The sequence below is a fragment of the Solenopsis invicta genome, chromosome 4, assembly GCF_016802725.1.
Source record: "Solenopsis invicta isolate M01_SB chromosome 4, UNIL_Sinv_3.0, whole genome shotgun sequence".
Taxonomy (NCBI): Eukaryota; Metazoa; Arthropoda; class Insecta; order Hymenoptera; family Formicidae; genus Solenopsis; species Solenopsis invicta.
Genome location: NC_052667.1, coordinates 7400728 through 7421969, shown reverse-complemented (window position 1 = coordinate 7421969; position 21242 = coordinate 7400728). Strand labels below are relative to the sequence as shown.

At 35.7% G+C, this 21242-nt stretch overlaps 2 protein-coding genes across 3 annotated transcripts in view; one reads left to right on the top strand and one right to left on the bottom strand.

Moving 5' to 3' along the window:
- The first annotated feature begins 1222 nt into the window (after nt 1-1222).
- LOC105203424 (glutamine-dependent NAD(+) synthetase) overlaps nt 1223-21242 on the top strand; it is a 28859-nt gene continuing 8839 nt past the window's right edge. Inside the window, exon 1 of one of the 2 annotated variants that reach the window (XM_039448231.1) lies at nt 1223-1539. The gene's annotated coding sequence lies outside the window, so the exon portion shown is untranslated. The remainder of the gene's footprint in view (nt 1540-21242) is intronic. The other variant, XM_011172216.3, reaches the window with a different exon arrangement.
- LOC105203436 lies at nt 7349-19677 on the bottom strand. Its single transcript, XM_026136941.2, has 15 exons — nt 19422-19677; nt 17694-17917; nt 17289-17441; nt 15837-16129; nt 15186-15335; nt 15006-15114; nt 13409-13654; nt 12138-12470; nt 11502-11729; nt 10037-10128; nt 9729-9957; nt 9475-9586; nt 8801-8999; nt 8470-8700; nt 7349-8276 (listed from the first exon to the last, which is right to left on the bottom strand). Exons 1-15 carry the CDS (start codon nt 19492-19494, stop codon nt 7682-7684), a joined length of 3267 nt encoding a protein of 1088 aa, XP_025992726.2. The 5' UTR covers nt 19495-19677; the 3' UTR covers nt 7349-7681.

Here is a 21242-nt window from a genome sequence, read left to right as displayed (position 1 = left end):
ATATTGAATATTATAAAAATGTAGCAATACTGCATAATCGATCGAAGATAGGAGTGATAATGTGGCTCATTGCAAAAATAAACTTAAAAAATTGGTTTTTATTTAAACAATACAATGTTTTGTTATAAAAAAGTACATTTATTTAAAATAAAAAGAAAATGTTGAATATTAAATATTGTATGATATAATATATGTAAGTAAACTATAGATTAGCAGCAAAATTACAACTTGTCGGATATTTCAATATGACAACTTTGAAAAAGAGGCCATTGAAACATTATAGTAATAAAAGCATAAGAGCCAACATTAGTAAAATCCCACGTTATTATTTAACTTTGCAACTTTAAATGTGTACAGCCAATTAAAAAGTTAAATAATAAAAATATATTCAAATGTACATACATTCAAATGATAATATATACAAGTTTCAAATGAAGAAGTGTATATAATTAAGTATTAAAGTGTACCTTGAAAAAGTTTCAAAATGCTTGAAACAATACGTATAACAATTATCGCTTATTAATATAGCGCCACTACATAATAATTGAACAAAAGATTTTATAAGTAATTACTGGAATTTGTCACCTAACGAAGATAATACGAGCGGCCGTAATACCTTCATAGTTTGTAAGTAACATCATTTCTTCTATGTTAATTCACCGCACAGTGCTTATTACAATCGACGGATATCCAGGTCACGATAAAGACCCAACATGTCAGCCCGATGAGAACATTGCTTTTATTTTCATCAGTTTGAACGTTGCATATACATAATGCGTAAACGTTTAATAAAGCTTCAATAAGTGTTGTGAGTATAATGCAATTTTATGTATGACATAATATGTTATTAACATTATATCCCAGCAAACACCACGTTACATATAACGTTGTGTTTGGTGGGATATTATATACTAATTTACTGGTTGCAAAATTTCATTATGTTATTTTTATCTATCTCTTCTTTTATATCTTTTTATAATATCATTAAATTAAAATTTAGTTATTGTTACAATGTATTTTCCTAATAAAATATGCATGCATGAAAAATTGCAAATGAAGTTTTTTATACGCTTGTACATATATTTGAAATTTCTTAGTTTTAACACTTAATTTATTTTAACGTCCATTTCAATATTATTATACCATGTTCAATGTAATTATCATATTGTTGATTGAGAGCGATGTACATTGATTAATTTTATTTCCTTCATGTGCAATTCGGAATGCAGCCATTTTGTCGTGGTTTTAGTTACGAACGGTAAAAAATTGCATCTCCCGCCAACAGCGCGAAAGACAAATTGTCGCCGCAAGATGGCGGCATGAAGGCTCTCGGCGAGCTCCGACGATCTCTATCAGTCATCAGTCACGCAAAGCGACAAGCGGTGTAGGGACGGTGAAGATTGGCGTGCAAGCCTTGATCTTCTCCAGTTGACTTTTCGCACGCGTTCGTACTACTCGATTCGCGATACGTAAGATTGAAGGAGCAGGAGGAGCATGCGCCGCATCGCGCCAGTTCTCTAACAAACGTCCGGATCATCCGTAAGTAATTGTCCACGTTCCTCGTCGCGTACTCGTTTAGGGCTGCACCGATCGCCCGGAGCGACTCGTCGCGTTCGAGCGCCCGGCGAAGACGTCGAGCCTCGGCGACGTCTCAGGACGGAAAGGCGGTCACGCGGACGATACCGACCTCGAGATGACGAACCGCGGGCCACGTGACCGGCCGCCCTGGTCCGCGCCGCGCAGACGGTGGCCGTGAATTGTTTACCGCGCGCTCGCGTGTCGCCATAGTGACGTCGCGCTGTCAGCCGCGAAGCACGTGGTGCGACACTCTCGGCGCATGTCAGTCGCTTTCGCGAGCGTGGAGAATTGCCGAAAATCAGTGCCGGCGAAAATGGAAATACTTAAAATGGAAAATGGAAATACTTAAAATAATAACAAATGTTAACTGCCAAGGCTCAATGAGATGAAGAATGAAAAAATAGAAAACAATGGACTACAAGCCAAGCAAGGCTCGTAATGCCAATCTATATTGCTTGGCTCTTGCTTAGTCCATGATTGCTTTTGTTTACAAGTATTTAATTTAAAGGATTTGTAAATAATGTGACAATGTCGAGCTCGCGTTAACCGTCGTTTACCTTTATTGTTGAAGGATTTGTATTTGAAATAAGTATTGAACTTGTATTTGTTTCGTGTAATAAATACAAGAAAGCAAATAGTAATTAATTAACGTTTATATATATGTACATTCACTTGAAATAAGGAATTTATTTTACATTTCGATACGTCATGGATAAATGAGTTTTTCCTATTTTCTATTTCTTAAGAGTACAAAATAGAAAATAACATGTTTCATGGATATACAGTGTCCTAGACTTACCACATTACCTCTGCTAATGGCAGATTCCTAAAGTCATTTTAGAGACGAACATTCTAATACCAAAATATTGAAATTGCAATAATTTTTAAATGGAAAGTGTTTAAATGTGGTCAATCGAATAGTACAATGTTCGCGCGTTTAGATTCATTCGATGGTTAAAGTGTCCTTAGATATTAATATTTAAATATTACTTTCGTGAAGAACGGATCTGAACTTTTATATTTTAGTCTATATTTTAATAATATTAAATAATTTAATAAATAATATATTTAATAAAAGTTTGTATTTTAATAACATTAGACATAAGAATTGCGCTTTGTGCGCGCCTTTTTTCACAGCGATTCTTTAACAAATTAAAAAAATATTTTTATTAATTAAACAATTATTGAATAAACAAATTTAATCAATTGGAAACGCGAAAAGTGAGCCTCAAATTAGAGGCTTCAAATTAGATAACATGCCAATCTTAAAATAGGATGTTGAGTAAAGATTTTATGATTTTTTTAAATTTGTGTATATAAAATATTTATAAGATTTAAAAAAATAAATAAAATATGAAAAATATTAATAAATATTGTGAGCTCTCTGGGACAAAATACTTATTTCAAATAGCAATTTTTATAGATACATCCTCTAGGTAAATCTTTCTACACTACTCAAAAAAAATAGGGAACACTTTTCAGACACCAAAAATTAGGTTATTTTTAAATGACTGTAACTCGGTGAAAAATCATCGTAGATAAAAAATAAAAAAAGCATTTTGAAGCTTGAAGATCAAGCTTTAACGTTCTACCAGCAGATTTTCAAAATTCTTTTAACTTCCTTGTCTTATGCAGTAAAAAAGCACACCTTGTTTTGTTCGTTAAAATTTCGTATTTTTGACACTTTGCAGATCGACCAACAAATTGTTTTCAAATAATTCAAGTAAAATTTCATAAACTACAACATTTTACCTACAAAATGCTTTTTTAAAAATTTCTCTACGATTTTTTTTGACCGAGTTACGCAACTTTGAAGCTAAACCTGCATTTTTTACAAATGATATCCGTACTCCGTGAAAAATCACCGTAGACAAAAAATCAAAAAACCATTTTAAAGCTCGAAGTTTCAGCTTTAACATGCTATTAATGGTTTGAAAAATTTTCTCAATTTCTTAGTACTATGCCCCAAAAGAGATACACTGTTTTTTCCTTAAAATTACATTTTTTTACCAGTCTGTAGCTCAATCAAAAAATTTTTCTCGACAATTCCAATGCAAGTGCCTCAAAGTATGACATTTTCTCTACAAAATGCTTTTTTTAAAGTTTTCTCTACGATTTTTTGACCGAGTTACAAGACTTTGAAGATATACATTTTACAGTACATTGCTCAAAATGACGTCTACCGCTTACGATTACAAGTCGCAAGGAACAGCTGCGAAATTTAGAAAAATTGGGAGAAATTACGGAAATTTGGCACAACATTCCGCAAGATTGTATTGCAAGATATGTAAATATGCGAGAACGCTTGCAAGCAGTAATTGATCAGAGAGGAGGAAATACACACTATTGAACTCTCATGCGCGCGAGCGCATACACACACAGCAGAGAGGGTAGAGCCGCCAGCACGGCAAAAGTACAAACTGTACCAATTCCTCCGCACATATACACACACACACACACACACATATATATATAGTAAAGAAGGTTTGGAGTCGTTAAATAGTGCAGAAGTGACGAACTGTGGGCTCCTTATCTCTGCTGAGACACATACACACACACACACACACACACACACACACACACACACACACACACACACACACACACACACACACACATGTACACAACATACATGATGCAAAACTGACTGGCAACCTCCAATGGTGCACATTGGTGAGCAAGAATGTCAGACGTCATTTTTCGGAAAATTGCAATGTAAAAAATGTATATCTTCGAAGTCTTGTAACTCGGTCAAAAAAAATCGTAGAAAAAATTTTAAAAAAAGCATTTTGTAGAGAAAATGTCATACTTTATGGCACTTGTATTGGATTTGTCGAGAAAAATTTTTTTATTGAGCTACAGGCTGTTAAAAATACGTTATTTTAAGGAAAAAACAGTGTATCTTTTTTGGAGCATAGTACTAAGAAATTGAGAAAATTTTTGAAAACCATTAATAGCAAGTTAAAGCTGAAACTTCGAGCTTTAAAATGGTTTTTTGATTTTTTGTCTACGATAATTTTTCACGGAGTACGGATATCATTTGTAAAAAATGCAGGTTTAGCTTCAAAGTTGCGTAACTCGGTCAAAAAAAATCGTAGAGAAATTTTTAAAAAAGTATTTTGTAGGTAAAATGTTGTAGTTTATGAAATTTTACTTGAATTATTTGAAAAAAAATTTGTTGGTCGATCTGCAAAGTGTCAAAAATACGAAATTTTAACGAACAAAACAAGGTGTACTTTTTTACTGCATAAGACAAGAAAGTTAAAAGAATTTTGAAAATCTGCTGGTAGAACGTTAAAGCTCGATCTTCAAGCTTCAAAATGCTTTTTTTATTTTTTATCTACGATAATTTTTCACCGAGTTACAGTCATTTGAAAATAGCCTAATTTTTGGTGTCTGGAAAGTGTTCCCTATTTTTTTTTTAGTAGTGTATTTCAATTTGTCCCTAGCACTGTCGAAAATGCAACTCGGTGGCTGCCAAAATCGATCGCGCGATATTCTTGAGCTATATGGGCAGTGATACATGATTTATACCTATACCTATCAATATAGATTAACTTCAAGATTCGATTCAGCTTATTTTGTATTTTTTTTTCTGGTTCCAGAAATTAGAAAAAGATAAAAAGTAAATTAATCAAGAATTTACAAAGTCACCTTTCGTTGCAATTAACTTTTTGAGTACTTAATGCATATATGTACTCAGAAAAAGAAGTTTGTTTTGGTCTTTGGGTGCACATATGCACTTAGAATGAGAAAAATTATTATTTTTGCTCCGATCACAAAGTGTGTTTCTTCGTTGTTCTGTATCGAAAGGGTTGACTTAATCGATGAAACTCATAAACACCACTACTACATTAAATAACCAGCGCTGATTTGTCAGCGTCAATAGAATTGTTAATTTCTTGTTTTTTAACACGTAAAAAAAAAAGATTGGATTCTATAATCCAATTCGCTGTTTCTAGACAACAAATATACAATTTGAGCAATTGTAGAAATTTACCCCAGATATCTTTGCCGAGTCGAGTTAACGATCAATTAAGTTAACCGATATTTAACGATCAAAATTACCCTTAGCTACAATTAATCTTGTCTGGCAGAAGCAAGTCGTAAAATTATAATATTTGAATATTTATACAATATTTATAACTCATATACGATTACGTTCCTTATTTTTTAAATTCCAAATGCTAGTGCTTATATTTATATAATAATATAATAATTGTTATGCTATCGACTACTTAATGATATTAAGCAACGGTAATAATAATAATAATAATAATAATAATAATAATAATAATAATAATAATAATTGTTCACGCTATATTAGTTATTCTTCTAGTTTTTCGCCAGTTAATTCCATTGGCTAAAATTTCGGAACAATAAAAGTCGGAATTGTGGATTCTCTTTTTTACCCACTAGACTTTTTCGATCAACCCTTCTTGTTCCTTATCTCAGTCTTTTGCATAGACTGCTTTCACCTCGCTACTTTTAAAAAGTCATGATTTTATCACGTATTAAAGACATTAAGTATAGACTCCACAGATCATATCTATTGATTTCTTTGAGTTTTCAATCAATTTTTTTATAATGATAATATCGAGATCATTATTATGCATATAAATTTTCATTAGATATTTCTCTGAAACGTAAAATGGCGTTTCGAAAGAGATCGCGAGTTATTCATTCTTCATTCTCTCGAAGAGAAATAAATCTCTCTTCCTTAAAATCCGTTTATCTCGTTGCCATATACTGATAACTTTGATGATAAGACTATTCTCATGTATCCTTATCTATAGTATTCTTGTCGGTGACTTATAATTCCTAGATGGTACATAAAACTTTGTGTTGTAATATTATTATCGATTGTAGTATTACCACAATTCTTAAATGACAAATCATTCGAATAAAGTTCTGCTACTCGACTTGCAATTCAGCAAAGACGTAGATCATGCTATCCATCTCTGAAATTTCAGTTTTTAAAAGACTCAATTTTCAATCCTTAACAATTAAAAATAATGAGGTTGACTTGTGCAAACGTAATTAACTAAAGAGAATAGTCAACAAACGGGTAAATATTATAAAAGGATGAAAAGAGGAGATTAATGTTATTTATTCGCAATTCAAAGTTGGGAAAACTTAAAAATAGTTGATTGACATGTACTTTTAGGACTTTAGTCATTCTTCTTCTTTATATACATATATTAATATTTTTAATATAATTATATTAAAAAATTAGTAAAAGATGAATCACGCACCGAATAAAATATAATTAAGGATCGCTTAACAAATGTTAAAGATAATACTAATTGTTATTCATATTTTGATATTCTTGCTTTCCAACGAGGAATACGTTACTCATAATTTCATATTCAACGGACAAAATTTAAAATTATTTTTATACGACCAATTTTATCGCATGCTGACATATAGTTCCATAACAGATAATATTCTCTTGGTCATGGCTTCTTCTTAGGCGAGACCGTTTATAATTCTTCTTTATATTTATATTCTTAAGATTTCTATTATGTCTTACGAGGAAACGGTTGGAACTGTCCCTCGCCGATTTTGATGAGCTTTAGATATGTTGCAGTACATAAAAAAATATTAGACTCTTATTTTTTTTCTCTGCTTATCTCGAGGTTTAGAGGTTGAAGCACCCCCATCGAAAATAATGGATTTTAAATTTGATTTTTTCGAAAACGTGAACATACTGTTATATAGAGTATAAAAAACTATGAAACTCTTTTGTATGAAACATTTTTTCATACACCTCATAGTTTCAAAGATATTCGCTAAAAACGAAAAAAATCCATTAATTTCGACGGGTTGTTGTAACATGAAAATTAGTAGTTTTAGTTTATATAAATGTACCTGTCAATCAACTATTCTCAAGTTTTCCAACGAATTGAGAATAAATATGATCATTCTTTTTTCATTCTTCAATTTGGTCTTTTATTAACCATTTTCTTAACCTAATTATAGTCCCTAATTTAAAGAATACTTTGTTAACGTTTAAGAGGAGGTTTCCTCTAAATTCTTCAAAATCTCGGATGCGAGAGGATAATAGTACGTCCAGATGATAATAGTAGTCCTGAAGAATGATTCAAACATTGTTACGCGAGGTCTTCGCGCTGCAGACGCGCTTGCCTTGCTCCGTTCCTCTGTTCGGTTTCCTCGGCGGCTGTTGCTGCTTCTTCTTCTTCTGCTTCTTCTTCACGACCTTCAGCTTGCCCGAGTCCGACGAGGAGTCGTCCGACGTCGTGCTCTCGCAGAAGGCGTCGCGACGGCACGCACGCGTCCTCATCGGCTTCGCGGCGCTCGCCTTCGCCCCGACGCCGACGCAGGTGGACGCCACGGCGCCAACACCGCGGAACTTCCGGCGCGACTCGAGTTTCCGCTGCGGCCGCTGCGGCTGCTTGGACGCCGTCGTCGACGCGGCCAGCAGCTTCAACGAGTCCGCCTCGATCGTCAGGAGCGAGGAGGTTCTCGCGATTCTCACGTCCTTGCCCCGGGAATTTAGAGTCACCGCCCGCTGCCAGTCGAGCCTCGTGCTCTTCCTCCTGGAAGACGGCTTCTGCCCGTCCGTCCGCACCACCACCTTCATTTGGGTCGCATTCCGCCGCGACTTCTTCCGCGTCTTCCTCGCGTCGTCCTTGTCCGCGTCGTAGACGGGCGACTGCGCCTTCTTGGACTGCGACCTGTAACGACGACATGCGCGCAATTTTTTTATGCACAACTCTTCTCGAAGAATTCTTGAAGGAAATCGACGCGCGCGATGTAATCTTAACAAAAAGGAAGAGATTCCAACGTACACCTAATTGCGATGAAACATGCAACGCGCATATTTTATAAACGCCACATGTGCGCGATAAGTCGAGTATATCGACTCACTTTAGCGTGACCTCGCCGTCCGTGGGATAGTGCATCAGAGCGTGTCTGGAGATGCCCCAGCTCAACGGCGTCTTCACGAATGCGTCTACGAGACGTTCCGCGTTGTTGCCCTCGGCGTCGGTGGTAGTGGCGGTGGTCGAAACGCCCGTCCAAATCTGCCGTCTCAGTGACGTCAGCTTGAGCCTCATCTCTCGGCTCGTCGGTGACACCGGCGATGAATTTCTCAGCGTTCTGACAAATACGAATCGTAATTTTCGTAATTTAGTAATTTAGGACAGCTATTGAAAAAAAAAAAATCTTCTCATTTCATTAAGAAACGGTTGATCTGTACCGAAGACATCGCGGTCGTTGACGAGCCTTTCGGTGATCCTTGCGCGGCAGTAACTCCCCGAAAGACACGCTGCGAGGCCTCGTGATGATTTCCGGTAGGATCAGCGTCGTCTCCTGTTGCTCCTCTTTTTCAACCCTCTTCTTTTCAGAGAGTTCGATTATCTTTTCGCGGTATTCTTGCTTGCTTCTCCATACTTCTCCTGCAAGGCATGCAAGTAATCTAAATCTGAACTAGTAAAATCTTATTATCTTATGGTTTGCAGTGCTACATATATAATTATGACTATTCACTGTCTTTCATTCCGATTAAGAGGGAGTACTCTCACTGAGAGATCGGAATCAATGTATTATCTGAGTAACTAACATAATACAGTGTTATACGTATATTAAAATATATATAATTATGTATAATTATATATGGACGTATACAGGATGATTATTAATGAATGTTCCTACTTTTTACCATAGGAGCCTGATTTACCGACAGATATGCATTTCTAACGTATTATTATATTAGAAACTACAAATGCGTGCTCCTATGGTAAAAAGTGGGGACATTCATTAATAATCACCCTGTATGTAGAACCAAAAAAACATTTTATATAGAACTATATACAATTATACATTCATTTGCATACTACATGCAAATAATCATTTCGACAATGTTGAATGTACCATCGTATTCACGTCCCTCGCTTCTGACGAAACTCTCATCAGCCGAATCGGTCAGGTCGCACAGGTCGCTACCTGGATCCGTGGTCGGCAAGTCCATCACCGCTCGTCGTGCCTGTCGACAACATAATACGTGCGATTTAGCGTGAATATCGTTGTTTTCACGAGAATCGGATTCGCCTTTCGTGAAAAAAGGTGTTTCGATCCGCGAACTTTTGCGAATTGTATATAATTTCGAGGGATAATAACATGGATACCAGATTTCTCCTGCGCTCCAAATAAATTCTCCCCGCGACGTCTCTTCGCGCCCTCCTTCTGTAAAGACCGACGCTTCTCGGCGGAACGAAGGTCGGTGACGGTGGTGGCACGCAAAGATACCGGCGACGACTCGCCAGGAACTCTCCGCCCTCGCTGGCCCACGCGGCATCCGTATACTCGGTCCTCTCCTCTTCCGACGAGAAGCTCTGCGAAATGTTCCCCTCGTCGCTAGAAAAAGTCGTAGTTAACGTAAAACTGATGAAATGCGAATTATCGAATAATGTAATTGTAGGAAGGATATAGGTACCTTGAATAGTCGGTCAAAACAATATTGGTAGGCTCCTCAGCACTGGAGCCCTCCTTCGTCAATCTGGCTATAATCTTATTTCGGAGTCTTTCCTGCTGGGCCACGTTTGTAAGATTCATCGTGGTTCATCCTGATTAAATTTATACAATTAAAATTATACAAATTAGAATCCTTAGAAAATATAATTTGCTTTGTTCACAATGAGATTTTATTTAGAGAATTAATCTGATATTGCTTACCATGATGTAAGATCATCAGAGAGAGTACATGTGTAAAAAAAAGTTTGAATAGTTTCTTGATGAATAGATTTTGACAAATAGATTCAATTTTGAATGCTGTAGCTCGTATACGGCGCTACAGGGGAGAAAAAAACAATAAAACGTGGTTGAAACTAATAGTGCAATGTTTAACAATAAAATAAGTTAAAATACACAGATTGCCTAATCGCAAAAAGTCGCAGACCTAAAAAATTAAGAATACTCTTGAGTTCCAGTAATTTTTTAAATATAATAATTCAGTACTTTCTCTAATAGATTTTTCAAATAAAATAAAGATACTAAATTATTGTATTAAAAAAATCAGGTTGAAATTCAAGAGTATTCTTATTTTTAGGTTTTCAAAATATTTAAGAAGATTTTAAGAAAGTCTTCAGAAGGCTCAAAATTAAAAAAATACCCTAACCTATCATCTGTTTTATTGTTTTTTTTCATATACAGTATTTTAATGTTCTTTTAACAGATTTTTCAAATTTAACCTGCGCTTTTTACAATTGTGCAGTATATTATTGATTTTATTATTAATATTTATTTCGTTTTATTTTTATTAGTATTTATAATATTATTTTTATTTTGTATAATTTATTTTGTGACATACATTTTACTTATGTACTCTCTAAATAATGTAGAAGAAAACGTTATTCTAAAAGAGTAAAAGATTGAGATTGTGCAATGATTTACCACTCTGTTAAAGTCAAAATTTCCTCCTACAGAATATATAATAAATAGGACTTTTATAAGAATACCTTATTCAGTCTCGTAAGAATAAATTTTATCTTTTAATAGACCACCAACTCACTCGAACATCGCACAAGCTTAAGTTTCACTTTTTACAGCGACGTTTTTTTTGTTCTACGACATTTAGGAAGTATCTTAATTTATTTTATTGTTAAATATTAATTAGATACATCAATCTCACTCTACAGGAGTGAGATTCCACTCCAAAGAATTTAGAGAGTAGTAATATATTACAAGATTAATTTTTATTTTTTTTATTTGTTTTTCTCTGTGTGATATCTGTATTTCTCCAGAATTATTTAAATATAAATGACATGACGATTTTATTCCGCATTTTGTTCGTATTGCTTATATTATGTATAAGAACGAAGCGAGGAATTAAATCACCGTTCGAGCGCTATCATTTCTTTTTTCAAAGAAATGCAATCGAAATATTAATCTGACAGTGTTACCTTCATAGGATCTTGATCAGAAAAGTCGAGCAGGGTTTCACAGAATGCCTTGCCGATTTGCTCGTAGTCATGAGTGGAAAAATGTGTTCCGCATCGGGAACCGATTTTAGAGCCTCCCATAGAAGCTTCTATGGTGTAACTGTTTTGCACACCCATTGACCATACAACTACCCTGCCCGTGCCTTCCTTCCCCTTTTCGACGTGGAATTTGCAATTCTCGAAGGAGAACTGGAATCACGGAATCAGAAAATTGAATTGCCTCTCTTTCTCTCTCTCTCTCAAAGTGTAAAAATTGAATGTGTAAATTTTGATTTACCACTCTAAAAATCACTCGAAAATTGCACCAGCTCAATTTTTATTCTGCAGAGTGAATTCTTACTCGTGCTCAATTTTAATTTGCAAGTGAATTCTCACTCTTACAGAATAAAAATTGAACTAGTGCAACTTTCGAATAATTTTTCATTCTACGAGATTTGGAGAGCTAGCGTTAATTAAAAAAAGAGATCGTTGTTAACGCAAAAAATTCCCTGAGTTTTCAAAAACCATCGATTTCGTTTCAACGTCGTCAAAAAATTGAAACTAAGGGATTATACATTGAAACTTTTGGTGATATTCCGATATGCGCGTTCACATTACCTTATCAGCTGCATTTTTATGAAGCATCAGCGGAAACACTTGTTCCGACAGCTTCCCGTTGCATCCGGTCCTCTTGCTCTCGCAGCCGTAGGCGAATATGTTGTGCTTCCTCGAGTGAGCGTGAAGATCGCAGTATATCGCCACACCGCATTCCTCGAGGAGCCTTCGTATCATTAGCTTCGTGTGCCAGACGGACGGGTAGCTCTCGCGCATCACGGTCCTGTATTGCCGGTTCAGGTCCTTCCCGGACAGGGAGCACCGATTGTTGCCCACTATGACGCCGTCCGGATTCAGCATCGGCACCAACTTGAAGACGAATCTCTCTCGGAGTTCCTGCGATAATCGAGCGACATTAGGTCTCAGTCGTTAAGCCTCGCCTAAACTCGAATCTCCCCAACAAATCTCGTTTTAATAGGCGGTATTTTAGTCCAATTAAAATCGAGAGAAGGTCATAAGTATAAAAAAGTCAAATTTTTTCATCTATGGGGAATCCATAAAAAGAAATTTTTTAAAATTTTATGTTATAAGATTAATGTTCAGGGTATCTAATGATAATAATTTATTTTGTGACTAAGGCAGAGTCATTTAATATTATACATTGTAACACAAAAATATTAAATGTTGAACATTTAATATTAAATCTTACTATTTTAAAACGCTATCGGCTCAATTTTTATAAAAAAATATGTATGAAGCAAACTAAAATTTTGAAATAAATATTTTTTTTTATCTAAACTTACTTTAATTTTTAATTCAATGAAATTGTAAAATTGTTAAAATTTGTAATATTAAAAAAATATACTTAAATGGTATTTCCAGCGAAATATCATTTAAAAGGTATGTTTTTTTAATGTTATACTGCGTGCATGGTGTTATCTTGCTCTACATGTACTTTTCTATGTTATCTTGCTGCCACATTTCAAGAGAAATATTTGCGTAATTATATGCGGTAGGGTACGTTTGTATCCTGTCTGCATAGTTACAGATTAATGTTGCTGCAACGTTGCAATGAAATATTCCTACAATATTACTGCAATCACTTCTCTATTGTACAGGAAGAAACATTAAACACTAAATTCTGCTATAATCGTTCGTTGACCTCTTCTCGATTTTATCTTAACCATCCCGATTTTACCTCGATATTTTAATCGCCTGATAATCGTACTCGCGCGCGGCCGATATCTCTATCTCGGAAATCTCGAGCGTTCCGGACCGATGCTCATCAAGAGTTACAAAAGAAAGAAAAAAAAAAACAATCCCTCGCGTCTTACCCTAGCCCGGTTCGTATCGCCGGTGAGAAAGTCGATGATGCCCTTCATCGTCCAGCTCGACGGCGTCTCGCCGGGATGCACTCGGGCCGTGATAACGACACCCCGCTTCCTACGCACCTCCTCGTCGTTGGTCGGCGCGGTGATCGTCAGGTAATACACGCCGTTTCCGGCCAGGCTGCGGCACAGCAGGCGCAGCTTGGCGAACCTCGTTTTCGCGGGGTCGGCCACGATCTTGCCGAGGTACTCCTGGGGCAATGTTTATGCGGGCAATTAGAGACCGGGGTGGTAGAGCGATTTAATCTACCGAACGACGGACAGCGCACAGTAAATACAATCGCCGAGAGTGGAAATCGTTCGCGATGGTAATCGCGATAGGAGCGAGCAGAATGTGAAACAAATACCGCTTCGTTCCTTGAGCGATCGTTACGTATTTGTGGGAACGTTCCTCGTGGTAATTGCTGAAAGCATTTCTCATTTGCGCACGTTACTTTCTTGAGCGATAAGAAAAAGAAAGAAGAGAAAGAATTGCCGGAAATAATGCGTAATGCCGGTGTTGCTTTCAGTTACTTAAATCAACTATTAGAGAGTTGTGTCACTTATATAAGTTACGTTTTATTGTATTTTTCATTTGGTATAATGATTCGTACTAAACAAACGTTGAAAATTGTAGTTGATGTTTCAAATACTTACAAATTATTATTATATTTAACGTTTCACCAATAATAAATTAATTTATTATAAACCTTTTTGCAGCATGCTACGAAAGATACGATTTAGGTAATCGATTTGAAAGTATCGCATTTATGAATTAAAATAAAAATATAAAGAATCATTAACTAATACTTATTAATAATTTATCAAAAAATCAAATATGTAACGATTAATAAATAACACACTGAGAAAAAAAATTTTGTTGAAAAACTAAAATATTTAGTTCAATACGTGCAACTAAATGTTGAGTTGATTTAATTCTTAGTTAAAAAATTTGAATGATTGACATGAACGAATAATTTTTTTTTCTTAGTGCAGTAATGAAAAGAAATGGACGTCGGAATAAAATAATTTTTGCATTTAATATATTTTTATTTATATCAATTATTAATTAGTTTTATTATCATTTATCAGTCTTACACAATTAATATCATTTGTTGTAATAAAATCTTTTTTGGTGATACGATTTCAGAAACTGGATAGATTTGATAAAAATATCGATTTAATCTTTCTATAAGAAATATGTATATACTTTGAATCTAAAATATTCCGCCACGTCTTTTATGAAAATATAAAAATTGCATGTTTTCATTATTATCAATTAGATAAAGTCATGATCAAAAATTAACATCCAATAACTTGATTTTTTTTAAGTCAACGCGCACAAAAGAATAGATGATAAATTTTTATTTATTTACTTCTCATTTATTTTATATTTTTTAGCATTTTCATTAACTTTCGTTTTTGCAAATGTTGATTGTATTAAGTAAAAATATAAAATATAAAATATTGATGAGATACGATTTAGAATTTAGACGAGCGATACGCATTCAACGAATCACCTCTATATTTTTTATAGCAGTGACTTTTTTAAAAATTGTTTTACCTGAAGATCGGTATAGGTGTACGGATAGCAATGCGCCAAGTAAACGATGTCACGATCGTGAGGAAATGAGATGTTGAATGTCAACGTGTGCTTCTCCCTCTCCTCGTCGCTTCTGCAATCATTCCGTGTTCTTTTCTACCGCGTTATCGTATTATCGTTGAAATAAGAAAGGAGTCTTACGATGAGTCATTGTTTCGATAATATGTAATGTTGTCGCCGCATCTTCTCCAGCCTACGGATCGAGTTCGAGCGTCCTCGGTAGAATAGAGAAGTGGTTTGAGGCCTTCGTTATAAAGACTCTCCTCCTTGCACATATTTACGATTGAAAACCTGCGACCATTGGCCATTTTTTAACTGTTAAAGTTAAGGGGATTGAAAAATTGAGGTATTGATCTGATTCGGATTAAAAAATATATACAATTGAGATATCTCGATTGCGTTTTATATGCTTCCATGTGTTTAATTTTTAGTTAAATCCAACTTGATAAGTTTTTCTAAAACGAAAGGAGTAATAAAAATACAAGTTTTTTTTTACATCGCAATATGTATCAATTGTGTATTTTTTAATCTGAATTAAATTAATATCTTTTTTTAACTTTTAATTTTAATTTAAACCCAGCTTAACGATTAAACAATGATGGAAATCACAGGCTCAGTTCGAATAAACTTAATGAGTTTGAAACATTTAAAAGAGCTAATAAAAATACTTTTTACATCGCAACATCTCGATTGCGTATTTTTTTAAATATGAATATAATTGATTCTTTTTTAACATTTTAATTTCCTGGGAAATGCGATTGATTTCTTTTCCTATCTCTTCGGTTGTTATACCTGTATGTGATTCTGCTTCTCGTGTTGGATACCTTGAAGTAGTACCACTGCGTATGCCTCTGCGTGTACAGGTCCCTTCTCAGATAGAGCTGGTAATACGTGTCGGTTATTTTCACCACTTTGCCGAGATTTCCGGATTCGAAACGCGACTCGAATCGCAGGTCCGTGTTGTCGTCTTTCGGCCGGGACGCTTCAGCGACGAAGAAGATGTCATTCCCGTTGGCAGTCGATTCCCCGGAGAAATCCGTGGGGAACGGTAACACTGTGTTACCGCCCACGCAAGATCGGCTAAACTGCAGAAATAATAAACCCCCCTCCCGTTCTACAAACTCTAGATTCTCAGATAGAAATTGTTCAGTTGTTGGTTTCTAAGTTTTAACGTGCTCTAGCAAACTTGAATCTGGAGGTGTGCGAATAGTTCGAATTCGAATCGAATCGCATTGGATTCAATTCGATTCGTTTTCGAGTTTGAAAAATTTGAATTTGAATAGTTTGAGTTTGAAAAATTCGAATTTGAATAGTTCGAGTTTAAAAATTTTGAATTTGAATAATTTGAGTTTGAAAAATTCGAATTTGAATAGTTCAAGTTTGAAAAATTCGAATTTGAATAGTTCGAGTTGGAAAAATTCGAATTTGAATAGTTCGAGTTTGAAAAATTTGAATTTGAATAGTTCGAGTTTGAAAAATTCGAATTTGAATAGTTCGAGTTTGAAAAATTCGAATTTGAATAGTTCGCGAGTTTCGAGTTATGATCCTATGTATTTTGTTTCATTTATATCCTCTACGTCTTTAATGTACTATTACTACAAAGATTTTTTACCATATTGACGACTCACTTAATGTTTCTGCGTTTAATGAGATCTGTAATTTTTTTTTATGCATTCACGGTAATCATTTTTGTTTAAACTATGATTTACTGATATTGAGTAAAGACGCTGATGAAGTCTCGGTGTAGTTGAAAACGTTTTAGATTTGAAAATATTGTTTAAATAGAAAAATATTATCACAATCTAAATTTGTTATTTCACTCGTAAAAAATTGTTTAACTTTATTCTGATTAATACGTTTGTAAATAAACGAGTTCGTTCCCTAGATTTCTTTATTACTATTACTTCGATAGTAACATAACTCGGATTTATGTACTCAATGCTTATTTATCAGTATAATATACTCTCATATTTATCTATTGTAAATTTTTACTTAGCACACTTTTTTAAATTATTCCCTAGAGTTCTTGCAATTAATTTTCTTGTGTATTACAAAGTAACATCGTTGAATATACTTTATTACATTTAAATTAGCATGTAAATCTGGAAAAATTTAATTCAAATTCGATTCGATTCGACTTCACGAATACTTGACTCGGATGAGTTATCCTCTACTTGAATCGATCAGGTGCGTCATTTTATAAATGTAAGAAAGAACTATATGGCAGAGTGCATCATGACTTACGTAATTGGTAACGTTAGTCGGGCAGTAACGAAATATCACCGTTCCAAGCTCGTCACCGATCGGCTTGGGTCTTGGCTCCTTTCCGGTTGAAACGTAGAAGGCTTCCGGCGTGGGAGAATTGTATTCTATATGACGAACTCTTTCTGGAATCACCTGAGAGAGATCGTTTATAAATTTTGATAAATTATTTAATTACCCTGTATCCCAACTAGCACGCGTGCAGAATAAAATTAGTGGCTTCGCGTGCCTCCGTTGAGAAACTCAAAGGCACGTTCTTATCGAAATTGCAATTCGTATGAAAGCAATTAACATTATACACGGTACACTTTGTCTCGAGAGAAAGGGTGATCCCGAGATAAAATTAAACGGAAAAAAGTGATACGGTGCAGGTGCGTTAATTTTCACCTGGCACTCGGTCGGCCACCTGGCCGCTTCCTGGATGCTTCCGTCGACGATGCAGCGCGCATCGAGTACCGCTCGAAGGGCCTCCTTCGAGTACCGATGCCTGGACACACCCAAAGGTATCGCGAAAAGGGCTGATTCCGCGTCTCGTCTCAGAGCCGAGCTCTCGTAACGTTCCAATTGAGACACTTGCAAATCCTGCGGCGTTAGGTCAGAGAGCATGCCACCTATTGGAAAAGAAAAAATTCCGTTCTCGTTATTGTCGAAATAAAGTTACATATATTTTTTAAATACAATTTACCTCGCTTCATTTGTTAATGAAAAAGTGAGTCCACGATCGGCAGTATTCCGAATTTCGTGCGTTAAATTAATTAAGGGTGTTTTGGCTATGCGATACGAGCTAAAAGTTATCGAAATTGAAAAACTGAAGGCTTCTCCAGATTTATTCTTTTTTTTTCAACAATAAAAAATTTTGGTCGTAATGCCCGAATTTTAGCCCTAAAACTAGCTGCAAAAAAACAAAAAATTTGATTTATAATGATTTTGCAGCGAAAATTACTATTTTTTGCTACCTTTAAGTAAATAATTTTTAAACGAGTAGATGAATCTAAATGAATTTTTGCATCAATATTTATTAGTTTTACTAGTACTATATATGCAAAAATTTTGATTTAATTGGTAATGCAACTTTTTCACTAAATTTTAGAAATAAGTGCTACAAAACGCGATTTTACATAAGAATCAGGAGCAAACAGTAATTAAGTAACTTTTAAATCAACAGGTAAATTTTTGCTAAAATTGTACACAAATACTCAAACGTTATATTCTATAAAATTTTTATATTTGTAGTAATGTTTTGAGATAATAATGACACGTACGTTCCTTTAAAACGATGTCAATAGAAAAAGTTCTTTTATAAACGAACTAAAAAAATTGTGGATCGTACCGATTGAAGCAAATTGAATTATCTGCATGATAATGCACGTCGTAGCAAGTTCGGCGAATTGGTGTTGGGTTTCAAAAGACTTAAACGCGATCGTATGTTGCACACGGTAGAAGATCGATGGAGTACAATGTCCGTAGGTTCGCGACCTCTCGCCGATCATACGTTACAAATCGCGTACTCTTTCCTCCATTTCAGAATCAACTTAACAATCTGATATTGCATTCATTTGGCTTATAAAAGTTGCACTTTAAGAGCAATAAATCAGCGCGGTTTAAAATTATACAAATAAAATATAAGATTCACAAAAATTACTGTCGGCCATGAAATTCCATCCGGATAATCGACAGAAACCCAAATTTTATATCACCTATCCTGTATTATAAATATTGATTGCTATTTATTATATTTATTAAAATTCACTTATTACGCTTTCTAAATCTGAATCGGTGAAATCTTACTAATTGCAGTGTTATACTTGCAACTGTAACCATCAGTAATTATTCACTGTTTTTCAGTGATTCCGCTTAAAAGAGGGGGGGGGAGGGGGAAGGCACTCTCACCGATCAGAAACAGTGTATAGTCACTGGAAGGCAGTGCATACATCGCTGATTGATGTAATTATAAGTCTGCCACTGAAATCGGTTGTTCACCGTCTTTCAATGAATAATACTGATTCCGATTTAGAGAGTTGGAAATGAATCTGTGTCGAACGAACAGCGATGCTGATTTTACCGTTGATCTCTACATCATCCGCCAATTGTCCTTCTATTGTTAGAGGAGTGTACCTGGAATGGGTTGAACCGGGAACAGCACGGCCTGGAGTTCTCTCACTCTGCTGCTCGACAACGCCTTCATCATCTTTCGTTATCTCTCGTCGGCCTCGACCCCGTCCTCGTCCTGCTCGTCGCGATTGTCGACGGTGTCGACGGCGAGCATCGGACACGATCTCTCGCCTTTAGCATTCTCGTGCCAATCCGTGTAGTCCTCCCTCGTCGGCACTTCCTCCCCGAGGAGGTACTTGACAATCGGATTCTTCATAGCCCCGCGTTCACGTTCTCGCGGACCGCATGTCGAGAATCCGCACCACTTTTCGCGTTAGAGCACGTCAGACGAATTTGAGATTTAGAAGATTTTGGATTCTCTTCTCTTACAATTACAATAGAATAGCTGGAGATGCTGCTCGCCTTATCGAAACGGCGAACGCGAATCCTGCACAACGCGCTGAGCTTTTATGTCACGCTCTTGTCCGTGCGAAAGAAACTTCGCCCATTTTTCACAGGGAAATATATCTCCATACCAGCTACTCTAGCACAGCTTTGTACTATGTAGTATTTTTACGAATTACAATTTCAAATGACGATTGTAATGTACCATTTGAAATTTGTCAAAACAAAAAACAAACAGACCTTTAATTAAATCTGATTGTCGTGGCGCTTTACGGACAAAATGTCACGGTATTTCCTTTTCTTAATTTTTTTCTTAACGTATCAATTAATTGATTAAAGATTCGTATAAATGATACAAGCAATTGAACAAGTCGAGGGCGAATAGACGAGCGGTTCACCGAGGTGCCGACGAGAGGGTGCAAGTTACACTAGGAGCTCTGCGGGTCTTGGGGATTGGTTCGACCTGGCGAACGCGGAGAGGAGCCTCGCCCGTTGCTGAAGACATTCAGTGGAATTCCCTCCGTTCCCTGGATGATTGCCTGACAACCGTCGCGAATCGTGGGCGGAGCTATACTCGGAACGATCGTTCGTTAACCGTTTCAGAAGGCCGCCGGCGCGGCTCATCGACATAATATCTTGCCATGCTCGATAACTCGACTCGTTCTATCGACGTTTCCCTTGGCAAGCGACGCTCGTGGGAGCTCGTCCATCGGAAACCGGCGGCGGCTAGAGTTCCGTTTTAAGCGCGACAATAGACACGATCGAGAGAAACGATCAAGAGCGAAGGAAATCTTGGGAGAAGGGCAGCATTGTTCCGAGTTTTCCTTTGTGGGTGATACTTTTACGGCATGATATATACGTTTACGCTAATTTTAACATGTCGGCTGCTATGGTCATTCGCGATTGGCGACTTTTCGGCGAGACGCTTCGATAATCATTTGTGATCGGTGGCATCACCGGCGAAATTTCTTTAAGCACTTGTAAAAAATATATATTGGGTAATACAAAATTTTTAACAGTAATAAATACCTACAGCCTTGATCAAAATTATTAGACACCTGTATTTTTTTTCGTTTATTTGGAATTCTTTTATCTGTAATATTTCATATTGATTATTGGCATTATAAATACGTAAGTTTAAAGGGTTCTGAATAGAAAGATAATTTACATTTTAATTTCTATTAAAATTCTAAACCGGTTAAAAGTATTTAAAGAAACAAGGTGGCTAACACTCTTGGCCAAGGCTGTGTATATAGACAACAATGTAAAGTAAAAAGTACGCTATCTATGAAGATATAGTCTTATTTAATTATATTAAAACTCGGGTCTAGTGGTACCAGTGTCTTTATTAAATCATAACTTTGATAAATATTGAGCTGCTTAAAACTTATTTTAAAGGAAATTGTTTAAACTTTAACTAAAAAATATGATATAACCATA